The following is a 12,527-nucleotide window of genomic DNA, read 5'->3' on the forward strand; positions in this document are numbered from 1 at the left end:
GTTTTAGGTCTAATTTATGCATGAAAAATGTCATTTTATTGTATGTGGGTGGCTCATAATGTAAGAATAGCCTCTTTAAATCATCCGCAAGCAAAATCTAGCATAGGGGATAACCTCACATATCATAATAAGACTGACATCACCCATTTATTTTGCTGTTTATGCATATCTAACAGCCATAAAACAATTTACCCTAGTCTAACCCTAACCTCTATTTGAAGGCCTTGTCCCATTCTTGTTGAGTATCATTTTAAGGCCTTTTCTAAGGCTGCTATAAGACATTGAATGCCATATTATTGAAGATCATCCAAATCCTAACTTATAGTAGATCATCTAGTGGTCTAGGCTTAGAGCACTTGAACCATAGCATAGAAAGCCTAGGTCATCTTTAGCCCTGCCAAGTAATTTATCCATCTTTAGACCTTCAAAACTTATCTCCTTGAGCCCTAGTATTAGAGTGTCATTATAGGCGATTTAGGGAAACCCCCTTGTGGTTTAAATCCCACTAAAGAGTAGGAGGAAGGTTGCTGAGGTGACAATGAAAATCCTTCCTCATTGTTGCCATAAGGTCTGGCCCCTTGCCTCAGTGAGGCTTTGCACAGGGCTGCTAGATTTTGTGGCAACAGGGCCCATCCAAAGGGACACCTCACAACGATTACAAAATGACCAAATAACAATGTGTAACCATGAACAAGAGAGAGACAACCACATATCGAACCATAGATGGAGTAGACAAGGTAGGAGAACCTTCTTATTGCATTAACAAACGACGATACACCATTCCTTAAAATCTTTGATGCCAACATTAAGAATACCAAATAGGTCACACCTAACCTTCCTCCTTTGATAAGATAACAAACAAAAATGGAGCGAGAATGGCCCTAGCATGAAAGTAACAATGACATTATCTCTAAAATCACAGTGATTATAGCATGAGAAAGGAATGGTTCAGCTTCTTTCCTAGTGTCTTTTTATGGGAGCAAAATTCTTCTTCAAAAATTACAGCAGCAGTTTGTTCAAGCAAATTTCCAACATCAAATCAACCCATAAAAAAAGAAAAAAATTGAAACCTCTACCCTTCTTCCAATCCTGCGAAATATATTCAGGATATTGAGGATTTTGATCCTGGTTGAAGATCTACCCCATGCAGGTTGCACTAGGAATATGTTGGTTATTGAGAGATATTTTGCTATATGGTGGCCTAAACATTAGGGATTATTATTTAGTTGGCATCCTCATTACACATATCAGATTGATACATGTTGGTGTGATGGAGTTCTTAGCTTGTTGAGGGGCAAGGGATTCTTCATTTCCATGCCACATAAAGAGAAGTCCTAATCACCAATGTCTCTATGCTTCCCAAAGCATGAAAAAATGAGATATTCTTAGCAGTTTGTCATCATGATGATATTCTATCCACACAAGGCTTCAAAAGTACATGGACTTTTATTTAATCAGTTTTTCTTCTTGATTTAGTTGCTTCGTCCATCTTGTGTTCTTCATTGTTGAATCAAGGATTTTTTTTTTCTTGCTTATCTACTATATTTCTAACCTATAGTTGTTTATATCATCACAACTTTGTGTTATCCAAGTGGGATGATAACAATGGAGGAAATTTCTTGCTAGTATCAACAATGCAACAAGTTTAAAATCCATGTCTAGACTCCAAACTAGAAGAATTTGTTTCTGACCAACTTAAGGGTAAAATGTTGTTGGTAATTTTATGGATTCCTTAGAGTTGATATCTTCATGATTTTATATTATATGCATTATCCTTAAAGCTGATCAATTTGGAACCAATTTTTTCTTTTAGTCATCGTATGTGATAAAAATGTCATAATGTAACCATCTATCAATTATTATAGTTACATATATGTTAAAATTTCTTTGCTAACCTTTCTTATGACGAATATTTCTATCTAAAATTTGTATGCAATCGATATGCCTTGTAGCTATCAACCCATTAGGGCTAGTTCCAGCAATTCATGATGGTGGTTTCAAGCTTTTTGAGAGGTAATTATCTATTCCCTTATTGGTCATTCTAGAATCTTTTATTTTTAAATTTCCTTGATGACTTGGTTCTTCCATGTTTTTTTGTATAAATGTTTAACTGCGTGACTAAATCCAAGTTTTGCAATGAATCTGACTCACCAATTAAATATCCAAAATAGTCGAAACATAAAGAAACCCATTTAGGATAAAATAATAATATATTGAATAAATGTATGATATGGTGATAGTGCAATTGGGGCCCATATAAATATGAAAGTGGGAAATTATATGAGAAATATCTGAAATATATATGAGATTTTTTTAGAAAATTGTATCTCAGCAAATACACAAACACACACACATGATAAAGAAACCCAGAGACAAAAATTCTAGACCATTTTTCATGAATTTCAAATTTGGAAATAAATCCCAAAAGTATTATAATAGAGGCTTAAGCCCTCTATTTATAACTTGATTTGCAATAAATTAGTGTTAGATTCTTTTTTTTAATCAAATTGTTCTATTGTTTTTGTTTTTGCATTTTGGTGACCCAAACACTAGCAGAAATGTCTGACATGTTGGCTGAAATGTAATGTCTTTTCTCGAATGATCGGTAGAGGGACGACTCACTATCTCATTTTTGTAGCATCGGATGTGTTCTAGCCACGAAATTTGGTGGAGAGGCTAGAATACATGAGATCTCCAAAACCCATAAATCGTTTCTGGAAATTCCGCCTAGAAGTGTCTCAATTAAATTATTAACTGATTTTTAATATTTCCAAAGTCTAAACTTAGGGAATATGGTTAATTAATCAATATTAATTGAGATAAGGCGAGAATAGTCCAAAAATTCACACCGATCGATCTACAGATGATCCTAGCCATTGATTGTGTTTTAATCTTGGCCGTTGGTGTTCCAACAATGGATTATAAGAGGAGGTCGATGTGGTGATGGAGAGTGCACTTGAGCAATTCGATTTCCAGAGTAGCAATAGTTAGTTGTCGGAGAGAGCTAGAGATCGAAGCAGTGAGTGAAGGGCTGGGACAATGATCCAGTAGCTTCAGGGAGGGCAGTTCAATTTGTTGGAGAGAAAATCATTCCCAGATCCAAAGGCCGAGCAGAGGTTCCAGAGGGCCAGAGAGATGAATTTCTCAGTAGTAGAAGGTAGAACGACTTCATCGGAGACCAGTCAGAGGCTAGACGTCATAGTGACTACGCAGTCCAGTACAGAGGGTGACACAGAAGCTTCAGGAGACTGAGTTTTTTGTAGGCAAGTTGTGCCGGGATTGCTTGTGGAGGAAGGGTAAATTCTCTTCAATAATTTTGCCCAGATTTCCTTTCTGTGGATTGCCAGTTTCACGCATCCAGATTGTACTCAAATTTTCATTGTTGCATAATAATAAAAACGTTCATTGCTACACTGGTTTTCCCGCATTGGGTTTTTCTGGGGACTTTTGTCCAAAAATAACGGTGTAATTTTTATCGTGTGTGTGCTAGCATTTCTCAGTTTCCAACGCTATTTTATTTCTGCAGTATTTTATTTGTGAAGGTTGCAGTGCGTTTATTTCGATATTTGTTGTAGCAGATAAATTGTTAAATTAATTAACAATTAGGAGAAATAATACCAGTTGATGCAATAGGATTTCATATATAAATTTTCACATGGTATCAGAGTGTGAGTGATTAGCCGGGACTCAGAAGTGGAGAAAGAATTTCACTGCTCAGAGGGAGCAGCAGGCCAAAATTCTTGAGGCAAAGCAGAGCCTTGATAGGCAGGTTGAGTTGCTGGGTAGGTATTCAATTTTCAGATGCAGGGTCGCAGAAAAGTCGAATTGCTTGGGATTGTGATTCCAATAGTCGGAGGGAGCAACTTCAACTTAGATTTTCGCTAAGCAAATTTATGGTTGGACGCAAAGGGTTTTGCAGCTGCAGAACCATCGTCGGGTGTGTTAGTGTCAGTCTTTCCAGCCTTCCTCCAGTGATCAAATGTGCTCTTACAAAGTGATTTTGAAGTGTCAAGGTCAAATTTTGTCATTTCAGTGAGAGTCTTCAAGCAAAATTTGGTCACTAGGCATTAGGTCTAGGGTTTGCTTTCACTCTTCTCAAAGTTGTCCAAATGGCGGTCCATGTCATCATTCAGCTGAGTCTATCATCATTCATAGGGTTTTCATTATCATCTCAGTGTCTAATGAGTCATTTTACACCTTGTTCATGCTTCAGTTGCGCCTAGGTAGGGTCATTTCTCTCTCCTAGGGTTTTGGAGGTAATTTCTCTTGGGCGGCCAAATCATCGGCAAAACTTGTATCCAGATGTTCATACACCTTCCCTATCCTTCATATACCTTATCAAATGCTTCCCATCACTGAGATCCCCCAAAATCCTCATTTTTGCACAAACCCTAGTTTCTAGCTACAACCTGGCAATTTTCTAGGTTGGGCCTGTGTTTTGCCCTTTTGGACCCCTTCCCCTCACTCAATCTCTGAGATTCCACTTTCCCCTGCTTCCTAACATCCCTCCCTACTTCCAAAAATTTCCTCAAGAATTTAGAAGCCCCCTATCCCCTTCATTTCGCTCCATTTCGACAAAATTCCTTGTTTCACACATCGGGACAAGTCGCACTCAAATGATGTTCCAGAGCAATAAAAGATGAATTTTGGAAAACTGAGAGAGGTTTTTGTCCACAACATGCCAAAGAAGAAAAACCTCCTTCACTTTTTGCACAGGTGTCATGGTTTTAGAGAAATGTCAAAATTACAATCGCCGGATCCAAGGCGGTTGGCCAAGGCACAAAAAAGGAGAAAGAGGCCCGATCCACTCCGTATCTTGGCTGAGGCCTCACTGAAGGATCAAGACACTCAATAGCCTAGCCACAGCTCAAATCCCAAAAAATTTTGAGAATTTTGGGTAATTTTGGCATTTTTTGGAAATTTACAGGTTTTGGCTCCTCAACGGGTCTCACCCCCGGTGAGACCCTTTGTCATGGCAACTCCTTTTCACAAAAACTCAGCATTTCTTGATTTGTTATGCAAAGTTACATATGCCCATGGATGGACTTGAATTTTTATGGAGTTTTGGGCCTCCAGAAGGTCAAAATACATGAAAAATTTGACTTTCTGTCACTTTTTTGAACTGCAGAAAGCTGTCTTGGTAGATTTGCTTTTTGACACGGCAAATGAACTCCAAATTGAAAAATTCCAGTTGGGTTGGAAAGTAGACTCAAAGAACTTTCCAACGAGCTATGCTGCACCCAATTCTGACACCTGGAAGTGCCCCAAAAGTGGTTCCCAAAGGGGCGCGACCCGTTGAGCAGGGGGGCGCGACCCGTTGAGCAGACTTTGCCAGATTTCACTGTACAACTCAGAAAACGTAGTTTTGACCCAGTTTGACTTTTTGGGGTTGAAAATGATTATCTTTGATGTAATTTTTGTAACTCTAAGACACTTTTACTCTTGTTTAACACTTCTAGAAGATCCATTCATGTAATGGGTAAATATTAAATGAATGAATTGGTTTCCTAGCTTATAGAGGCAAGTTGTTTTGACTGCCTAGATTTTAGTGCTCAGTTTAGAATTAGTTGAAACAGCTCCTAGAAGGATGAGCTCGACCCCTAGAGGCAAGGGAAGAGGTTGGCTTGCCTATATTATGTATTTTCTTTATCATTTTCAAGGGTTGGAAGGTTGGACTCTTGAGGGAGAAGCTATGATTGTATATTTTCACTGTATCTCTGCAATTTTTGGCTAAGGAAGACCAGGGTTTTGCAGTCATCTTTGGGATTCTTGTGGACTCATGTGTTGATGGTGTGTTTCTCAATGTTCTTGTAAGCTTTGTTATGTGATTCATTTCCTTTCTTTACTGCTGCACATTAAACAAATGAAGTGTTAAAGTATGAATTCATGCTATCCATGCTCTGCTTTTAAATTTGTTTAATTTCAATGTTTTCTACTGTCTAAAGGGAATTCAAAGTCATTGTTTGCTCTCTTTAGCTCCTCATCTTTCATTCCTGATCATCCATCTCACTTTAAGACATCAATACTGTTTCCTACCTTGCCCCAAGGAACCCCCTGCAGAAACTGTGTCCAATCCCCGCACCCAAAATTGCAATTCCTCAATTTGCCACCAAAAACCCAAAAAACCCCAAATCAACCTTTTTAATCAGTTTACTAGCCTAATATCAGTGTTACCTTGTTGGTCATCTCATCCCATTGAAGATCTGCCGAGATAGACCGGAGAGAGCCTTCTCCTGCCCCGTAGGGCTAGCTACGAGGCTAAATGGTTTGATGTAGCCTTGAGGTTTACCTTTCTCAGCCTGAGGTGAAATTTCAAGCGCTAACATACTGACGACCATACTGGGGAGAACAAATTAATCGTTTGCTCATTGACGTGTTATTTCATAAGTCTTAGACGGAGCCTGAAGTTACGCCAGGTAGCCTTCGAAAACGCTCTTGTTTTACATCAGCGTTAGTAGATAAACGCTGCTTCAGTCAATCTCCGTGAGCTTGTGAAAACAACACTTCGATTGCATTTTACCCCAATACATGTATCAAGTTCAGATCTGATTGTTGATAGTGAACAACGATCAGACACTTGAAAGGCTGAAATAATTCACCTGGCGACTCTAAATCATTTTCGAGATCAGATCCAAAGTCTCCACTGGAGGATGATCCCGACCAGCAAAAGCATGAAAGGACAACATGGACAGATCAGGTATTCAAGTTGGAATTTCATCCAAGACATTTTGTTCTTTGTCATAAATTATTTCTTCTCTTTTCCCAAGAATGTCAAGAAGGCTTTGCAAAGTATATTCTATTTGAGAAGAGATCCTCGGCCTGCAGCTGATCCTTTCCCTTTGAAGATCGTGAATACCAAAGATTTGCATACCTTTGAGCTTGATCAAGATCCTTTTTCCGAATTTTTACCCCAGTACATGTATCAAGTTCAGATCTGATTGTTGATAGTGAACAACGATCAGACACTTGAAAGGCTGAAATAATTCACCTGGCGACTCTAAATCATTTTCGAGATCAGATCCAAAGTCTCCACTGGAGGATGATCCCGACCAGCAAAAGCATGAAAGGACAACATGGACAGATCAGGTATTCAAGTTGGAATTTCATCCAAGACATTTTGTTCTTTGTCATAAATTATTTCTTCTCTTTTCCCAAGAATGTCAAGAAGGCTTTGCAAAGTATATTCTATTTGAGAAGAGATCCTCGGCCTGCAGCTGATCCTTTCCCTTTGAAGATCGTGAATACCAAAGATTTGCATACCTTTGAGCTTGATCAAGATCCTTTTTTCGAATTTTGTGATGACCATCTTCAGATTGATGGACCTCAAAAGACCAAGACTGATTTTATACCTGTTGTACATACCCCTACACCTTGTAGAATTCCAGATCGGTATAAACCTCTTATTTTACCTTCTGTTCTCCATGCTTTCCCCAAAAATTATGATCTATACTTGCCAAGGTTTGATGGTGAATGTAAGAATGTCAACGCTGAGCAACATGTGCAGAATTTTGAGAATTTTTTAGATCTTTTTGAAGTTGATGATGAAGATGTTAGTATAAGGCTTTTTGCTCTTTCTTTGCAAGCCAAAGTGAAGAGTTGGTTCAAAGCCTTGCCTGATGCGAGCATCTCAGATTTCCAGCAGTTTGTCAAAGTTTTTCTCGACAGGTGGATGATCGGACAAAACTTCCTCTTGATTGTAGAAGAGTATAACCAGCTGAAAAGATTTCCAGGGGAGACAGTACAACAGTTTTCAGCCAGATTTAACCAAGTTTATTATTCGATGCCAGTTGATATTAGACCTTCTCCTAGATCTGCTCTCTTGCACTATCCGGGTGCCTTTGATCCGGAGATGGAGTTTCAGCTGAGAGAAAGGGATATTGCAACACTTCATGAGATGCAAAACAGTGCAGTAAATGTAGAAGCTCATCTGTTGATCCAAAGGGCAAGGTTGAAGGAAGAAGAGATGAAAAACATAGATCCGGAAAAATCAACATCTCTAGAGGTAAAGCTTGACATTTTGGTAAGTGCCGTGGAAAAGATGATGGACAAGATCAACGCAAGAAATGCTTATGATGTTCAAGCTCATGGCTCGCTGATTGAAGAAGAACAAGTTGCTGATCCAAAACATTTTGTTTCTTACCCCAGTTGTCATAGTGATTGTTTTATAGATCATTGTGAAGAAGAGAGAGCTGTTGATATGACATGCATGCTTGATGATGTGTTTTATAGTGATGATTTGCCTCGTTTTGATGAGTATGATGATGATTATGTTCTCCAAACAAAAGCTAATCTTACAGACAAATCAGCAGCTAGTTTGTGGGAGGAGGAAGTTCATTTTCAGCAGTTTGAATACAATGTTCAGCCATCACATATCAACTATGACAGTGATGAGGAAAGTGCAGCAAAGTTTGAAGTAAGTGAAGGATCTTTACCTTTTTGTTTTGATTCAGGTCAGTTCATTAGAGACAACTTCTATGAACTTAGAAATCAGCTGTCAACAAGTCTTGATCTAGACCATCTTGAAGGCAATAAAAATTTTGTTCCAGACTTCTCATATTCAGATTTGCAGCGCCCAAATGCCATTGGTTGTCAAGTTGCAGATGAAAGCATGGAAGTTGACATATTTGATCAAATGATACAAGAAGGTTCCCTACCTTTCTGTTTTGAATCATTTCAGTTTTTGAAGGGAAATTTGCATAGTCCATCTTCAGTGAAGAATGAGCAGCATGTAGGCAATCATGTAATCACAATGGAACCAATAGAAATGGGATTGCAACAGTCTTTTCAAGTCTTTCATGATCCAATAGCTGATGTTTTGGATGAGGTTTGCAGTCAAAGTCTTTTGCCATTGATTACATGTGAGCTTGAAACATGTGCTGATATGAATTTGATCCGTCAGCCGGTTTCTTTGTCATTTTCAGCAGAGGTCTCGTCACAAGGCTCAGATCACAATTTGCATTCATGGTATGAGGAAACGAGAAGTAATCCATTGGATGAGCTAAGTTCCAGCGTGCTTGAATTTTATGATCCTTATGCAGTGTTTTTGGAGGTGGATAGAGAATTCATATCATTCTACGGATCTGTTTCCAAATTACCATGGGAGTTGCCTTTCAGTAGTTCTCTCATGTTGTTCATAAGCAAGCACTTGTGGAGAATTCGAACAGCAGATGGGATACTTACTTGGTTGCATTGGTTGTTTCATTTCACTTGATTAGGTGATGAATGAAACTATTAGAGTAGGTTTTGATGAATAAGCTCCACTTTGAGCATCATTTTCAGTTGGTCGATTGTGTTTAAGTATCGAGTCAGTTTTTAGTTGAGTCACGAGTCCTTTATGAGTCAATTTTTAGTCTTGTTGTTAAGTTAGTTTGTGTCAGTTTTCAGTCATGCATTTCAGCTTGAGTTTATGACTCCATTGCCCAATGATTGAAAAACGTTGGTCTTCTCTCCCAGAGGTCTGAGTTTCTTGTCACCTCCAAGGAGCTACCATCCCCATTGGAGCCAATGTTAGTGTCAGTCTTTCTAGCCTTCCTCCAGTGATCAAATGTGCTCTTACAAAGTGATTTTGAAGTGTCAAGGTCAAATTTTGTCATTTCAGTGAGTCTTCAAGCAAAATTTGGTCACTAGGCATTAGGTCTAGGGTTTGCTTTCACTCTTCTCAAAGTTGTCCAAATGGCGGTCCATGTCATCATTCAGCTGAGTCTATCATCATTCATAGGGTTTTCATTATCATCTCAATGTCTAATGAGTCATTTTACACCTTGTTCATGCTTCAGTTGCGCCTAGGTAGGGTCATTTCCCTCTCCTAGGGTTTTGGAGGTAATTTCTCTTGGGCGGCCAAATCATCGGCAAAACTTGTATCCAGATGTTCATACACCTTCCCTATCCTTCATATACCTTATCAAATGCTTCCCATCACTGAAATCCCCCAAAATCCTCATTTTTGCACAAACCCTAGTTTCTAGCTACAACCTGGCAATTTTCTAGGTTGGGCCTGTGTTTTGCCCTTTTGGACCCCTTCCCCTCACTCAATCTCTGAGATTCCACTTTCCCCTGCTTCCTAACATCCCTCCCTACTTCCAAAAATTCCCCCAAGAATTTAGAAGCCCCCTATCCCCTTCATTTCGCTCCATTTCGACAAAATTCCTTGTTTCACACATCGGGACAAGTCGCACTCAAATGATGTTCCAGAGCAATAAAAGATGAATTTTGGAAAACCGAGAGAGGTTTTTGTCCACAACATGCCAAAGAAGAAAAACCTCCTTCACTTTTTGCACAGGTGTCATGGTTTTAGAGAAATGTCAAAATTACAATCGCCGGATCCAAGGCGGTTGGCCAAGGCACAAAAAAGGAGAAAGAGGCCCGATCCACTCCGTATCTTGGCTGAGGCCTCACTGAAGGATCAAGGCACTCAATAGCCTAGCCACAGCTCAAATCCCAAAATTTTTTGAGAATTTTGGGTAATTTTGGCATTTTTTGGAAATTTACAGGTTTTGGCTCCTCAACGGGTCTCACCCCCGGTGAGACCCTTTGTCATGGCAACTCCTTTTCACAAAAACTCAGCATTTCCTGATTTGTTATGCAAAGTTACATATGCCCATGGATGGACTTGAGTTTTTATGGAGTTTTGGGCCTCCAGAAGGTCAAAATACATGAAAAATTTGACTTTCTGCCACTTTTTTGAACTGCAGAAAGCTGTCTTGGGAGATTTGATTTTTGACAGGGCAAATGAACTCCAAATTGAAAAATTCCAGTTGGGTTGGAAAGTAGACTCAAAGAACTTTCCAACGAGCTATCCTGCACCCAATTCTAACACCTGGAAGTGCCCCAAAAGTGGTCCCAAAGGGGCGCGACCCGTTGAGCAGGGGGGGCGCAACCCGTTGAGCAGACTTTGCCAGATTTCACTGTACAGCTCAGAAAACGCAGTTTTGACCCAGTTTGACTTTTTGGGGTTGAAGATGATTATCTTTGATGTAATTTTTGTAACTCTAAGACACTTTTACTCTTGTTTAACACTTCTAGAAGATCCATTCATGTAATGGGTAAATATTAAATGAATGAATTGGTTTCCTAGCTTATAGAGGCAAGTTGTTTTGACTGCCTAGATTTTAGTGCTCAGTTTAGAATTAGTTGAAACAGCTCCTAGAAGGATGAGCTCGACCCCTAGAGGCAAGGGAAGAGGTTGGCTTGCCTATATTATGTATTTTCTTAATCATTTTCAAGGGTTGGAAGGTTGGACTCTTGAGGGAGAAGCTATGATTGTATATTTTCACTGTATCTCTGCAATTTTTGGCTAAGGAAGACCAGGGTTTTGCAGTCATCTTTGGGATTCTTGTGGACTCATGTGTTGATGGTGTGTTTTTCAATGTTCTTGTAAGCTTTGTTATGTGATTCATTTCCTTTCTTTACTGCTGCACATTAAACAAATGAAGTGTTAAAGTATGAATTCATGCTAGCCATGCTCTGCTTTTAAATTTGTTTAATTTCAATGTTTTCTACTGTCTAAAGGGAATTCAAAGTCATTGTTTGCTCTCTTTAGCTCCTCATCTTTCATTCCTGATCATCCATCTCACTTTAAGGCATCAATACTGTTTCCTACCTTGCCCCAAGGAACCCCCTGCAGAAACTGTGTCCAATCCCCGCACCCAAAATTGCAATTCCTCAATTTGCCACCAAAAACCCAAAAAACCCCAAATCAACCTTTTTAATCAGTTTACTAGCCTAATATCAGTGTTACCTTGTTGGTCATCTCATCCCATTGAAGATCTGCCGAGATAGACCGGAGAGAGCCTTCTCCTGCCCCGTAGGGCTAGCTACGAGGCTAAATGGTTTGATGTAGCCTTGAGGTTTACCTTTCTCAGCCTGAGGTGAAATTTCAAGCGCTAACAGGGTGGAAGAGAAAAGCACACACAACAGAGGGAAAATTTCTCTCAGGGAACTTCGAGTCTCATAAGTTCGATTTTTCCAATTGCATATTGGCAATTACTGTGAGTAGATTTTCTCACTCCAAAAGGGAGTACGAGTAGTTGATTCAACAGTCGAGTAGAGGGAAAGAGGGAGATTTTTGAGGTTTATTTATCTAGTTTTGAGTTTCTAGATTTTGTAGGTTTGTACGGATGGACTTATGAGATTTCTAGAGGAGGCCGTGCAAGCTAGCCAGAATGCAGATCTGGTCAACAAATCAACTTCCAGTTGCCAGAGGCAAGATGTCGAAGGAAGTGCAAGTTGTCTAGTGCGAGTTGCCAAGAAAGGAAGGGTCCCAACCAAGGACTAGGCTTGAAAGGAGATAGTGGGGCACCGGATCCAGGATGAGGACTATGAGATTCCATTGTGCCAGACAGGCAAGGTCCAGTGTAGTTGCAACAAGGAGATCAGTCAGATCAGTTCTAGATTGTTGTAGCAGGACCATCACGCTCGCTACAAGGGCCCATAGTATCATAGTAGAAGATTCAGTGTCAGCAAACGCAATCTGTCATTAGACAATTGCAAGTCTAGTTGCAGTCAGTACTCGATTGACAGTTGCAGAG

The 12,527-nt window shown here is 39.5% G+C and overlaps 1 protein-coding gene across 1 annotated transcript in view; it reads left to right on the top strand.

Annotated features, from left to right (window-relative positions):
- Nucleotides 1-12,527, top strand: part of GSTT1 (glutathione S-transferase THETA 1) — a 319,954-nt gene that overhangs the window by 103,373 nt on the left and 204,054 nt on the right. The window contains exon 3 of the mRNA XM_089438574.1: nt 1,953-2,013. Within this exon, the coding sequence (XP_089294700.1) occupies nt 1,953-2,013 (61 nt within the window). The remainder of the gene's footprint in view (nt 1-1,952; nt 2,014-12,527) is intronic.

The sequence above is a fragment of the Pinus tabuliformis genome, chromosome 9 (assembly GCF_031772625.1).
Source record: "Pinus tabuliformis cultivar Carrire ecotype Pingquan chromosome 9, CPIR1, whole genome shotgun sequence".
Lineage (NCBI taxonomy): Eukaryota > Viridiplantae > Streptophyta > Pinopsida > Pinales > Pinaceae > Pinus > Pinus tabuliformis.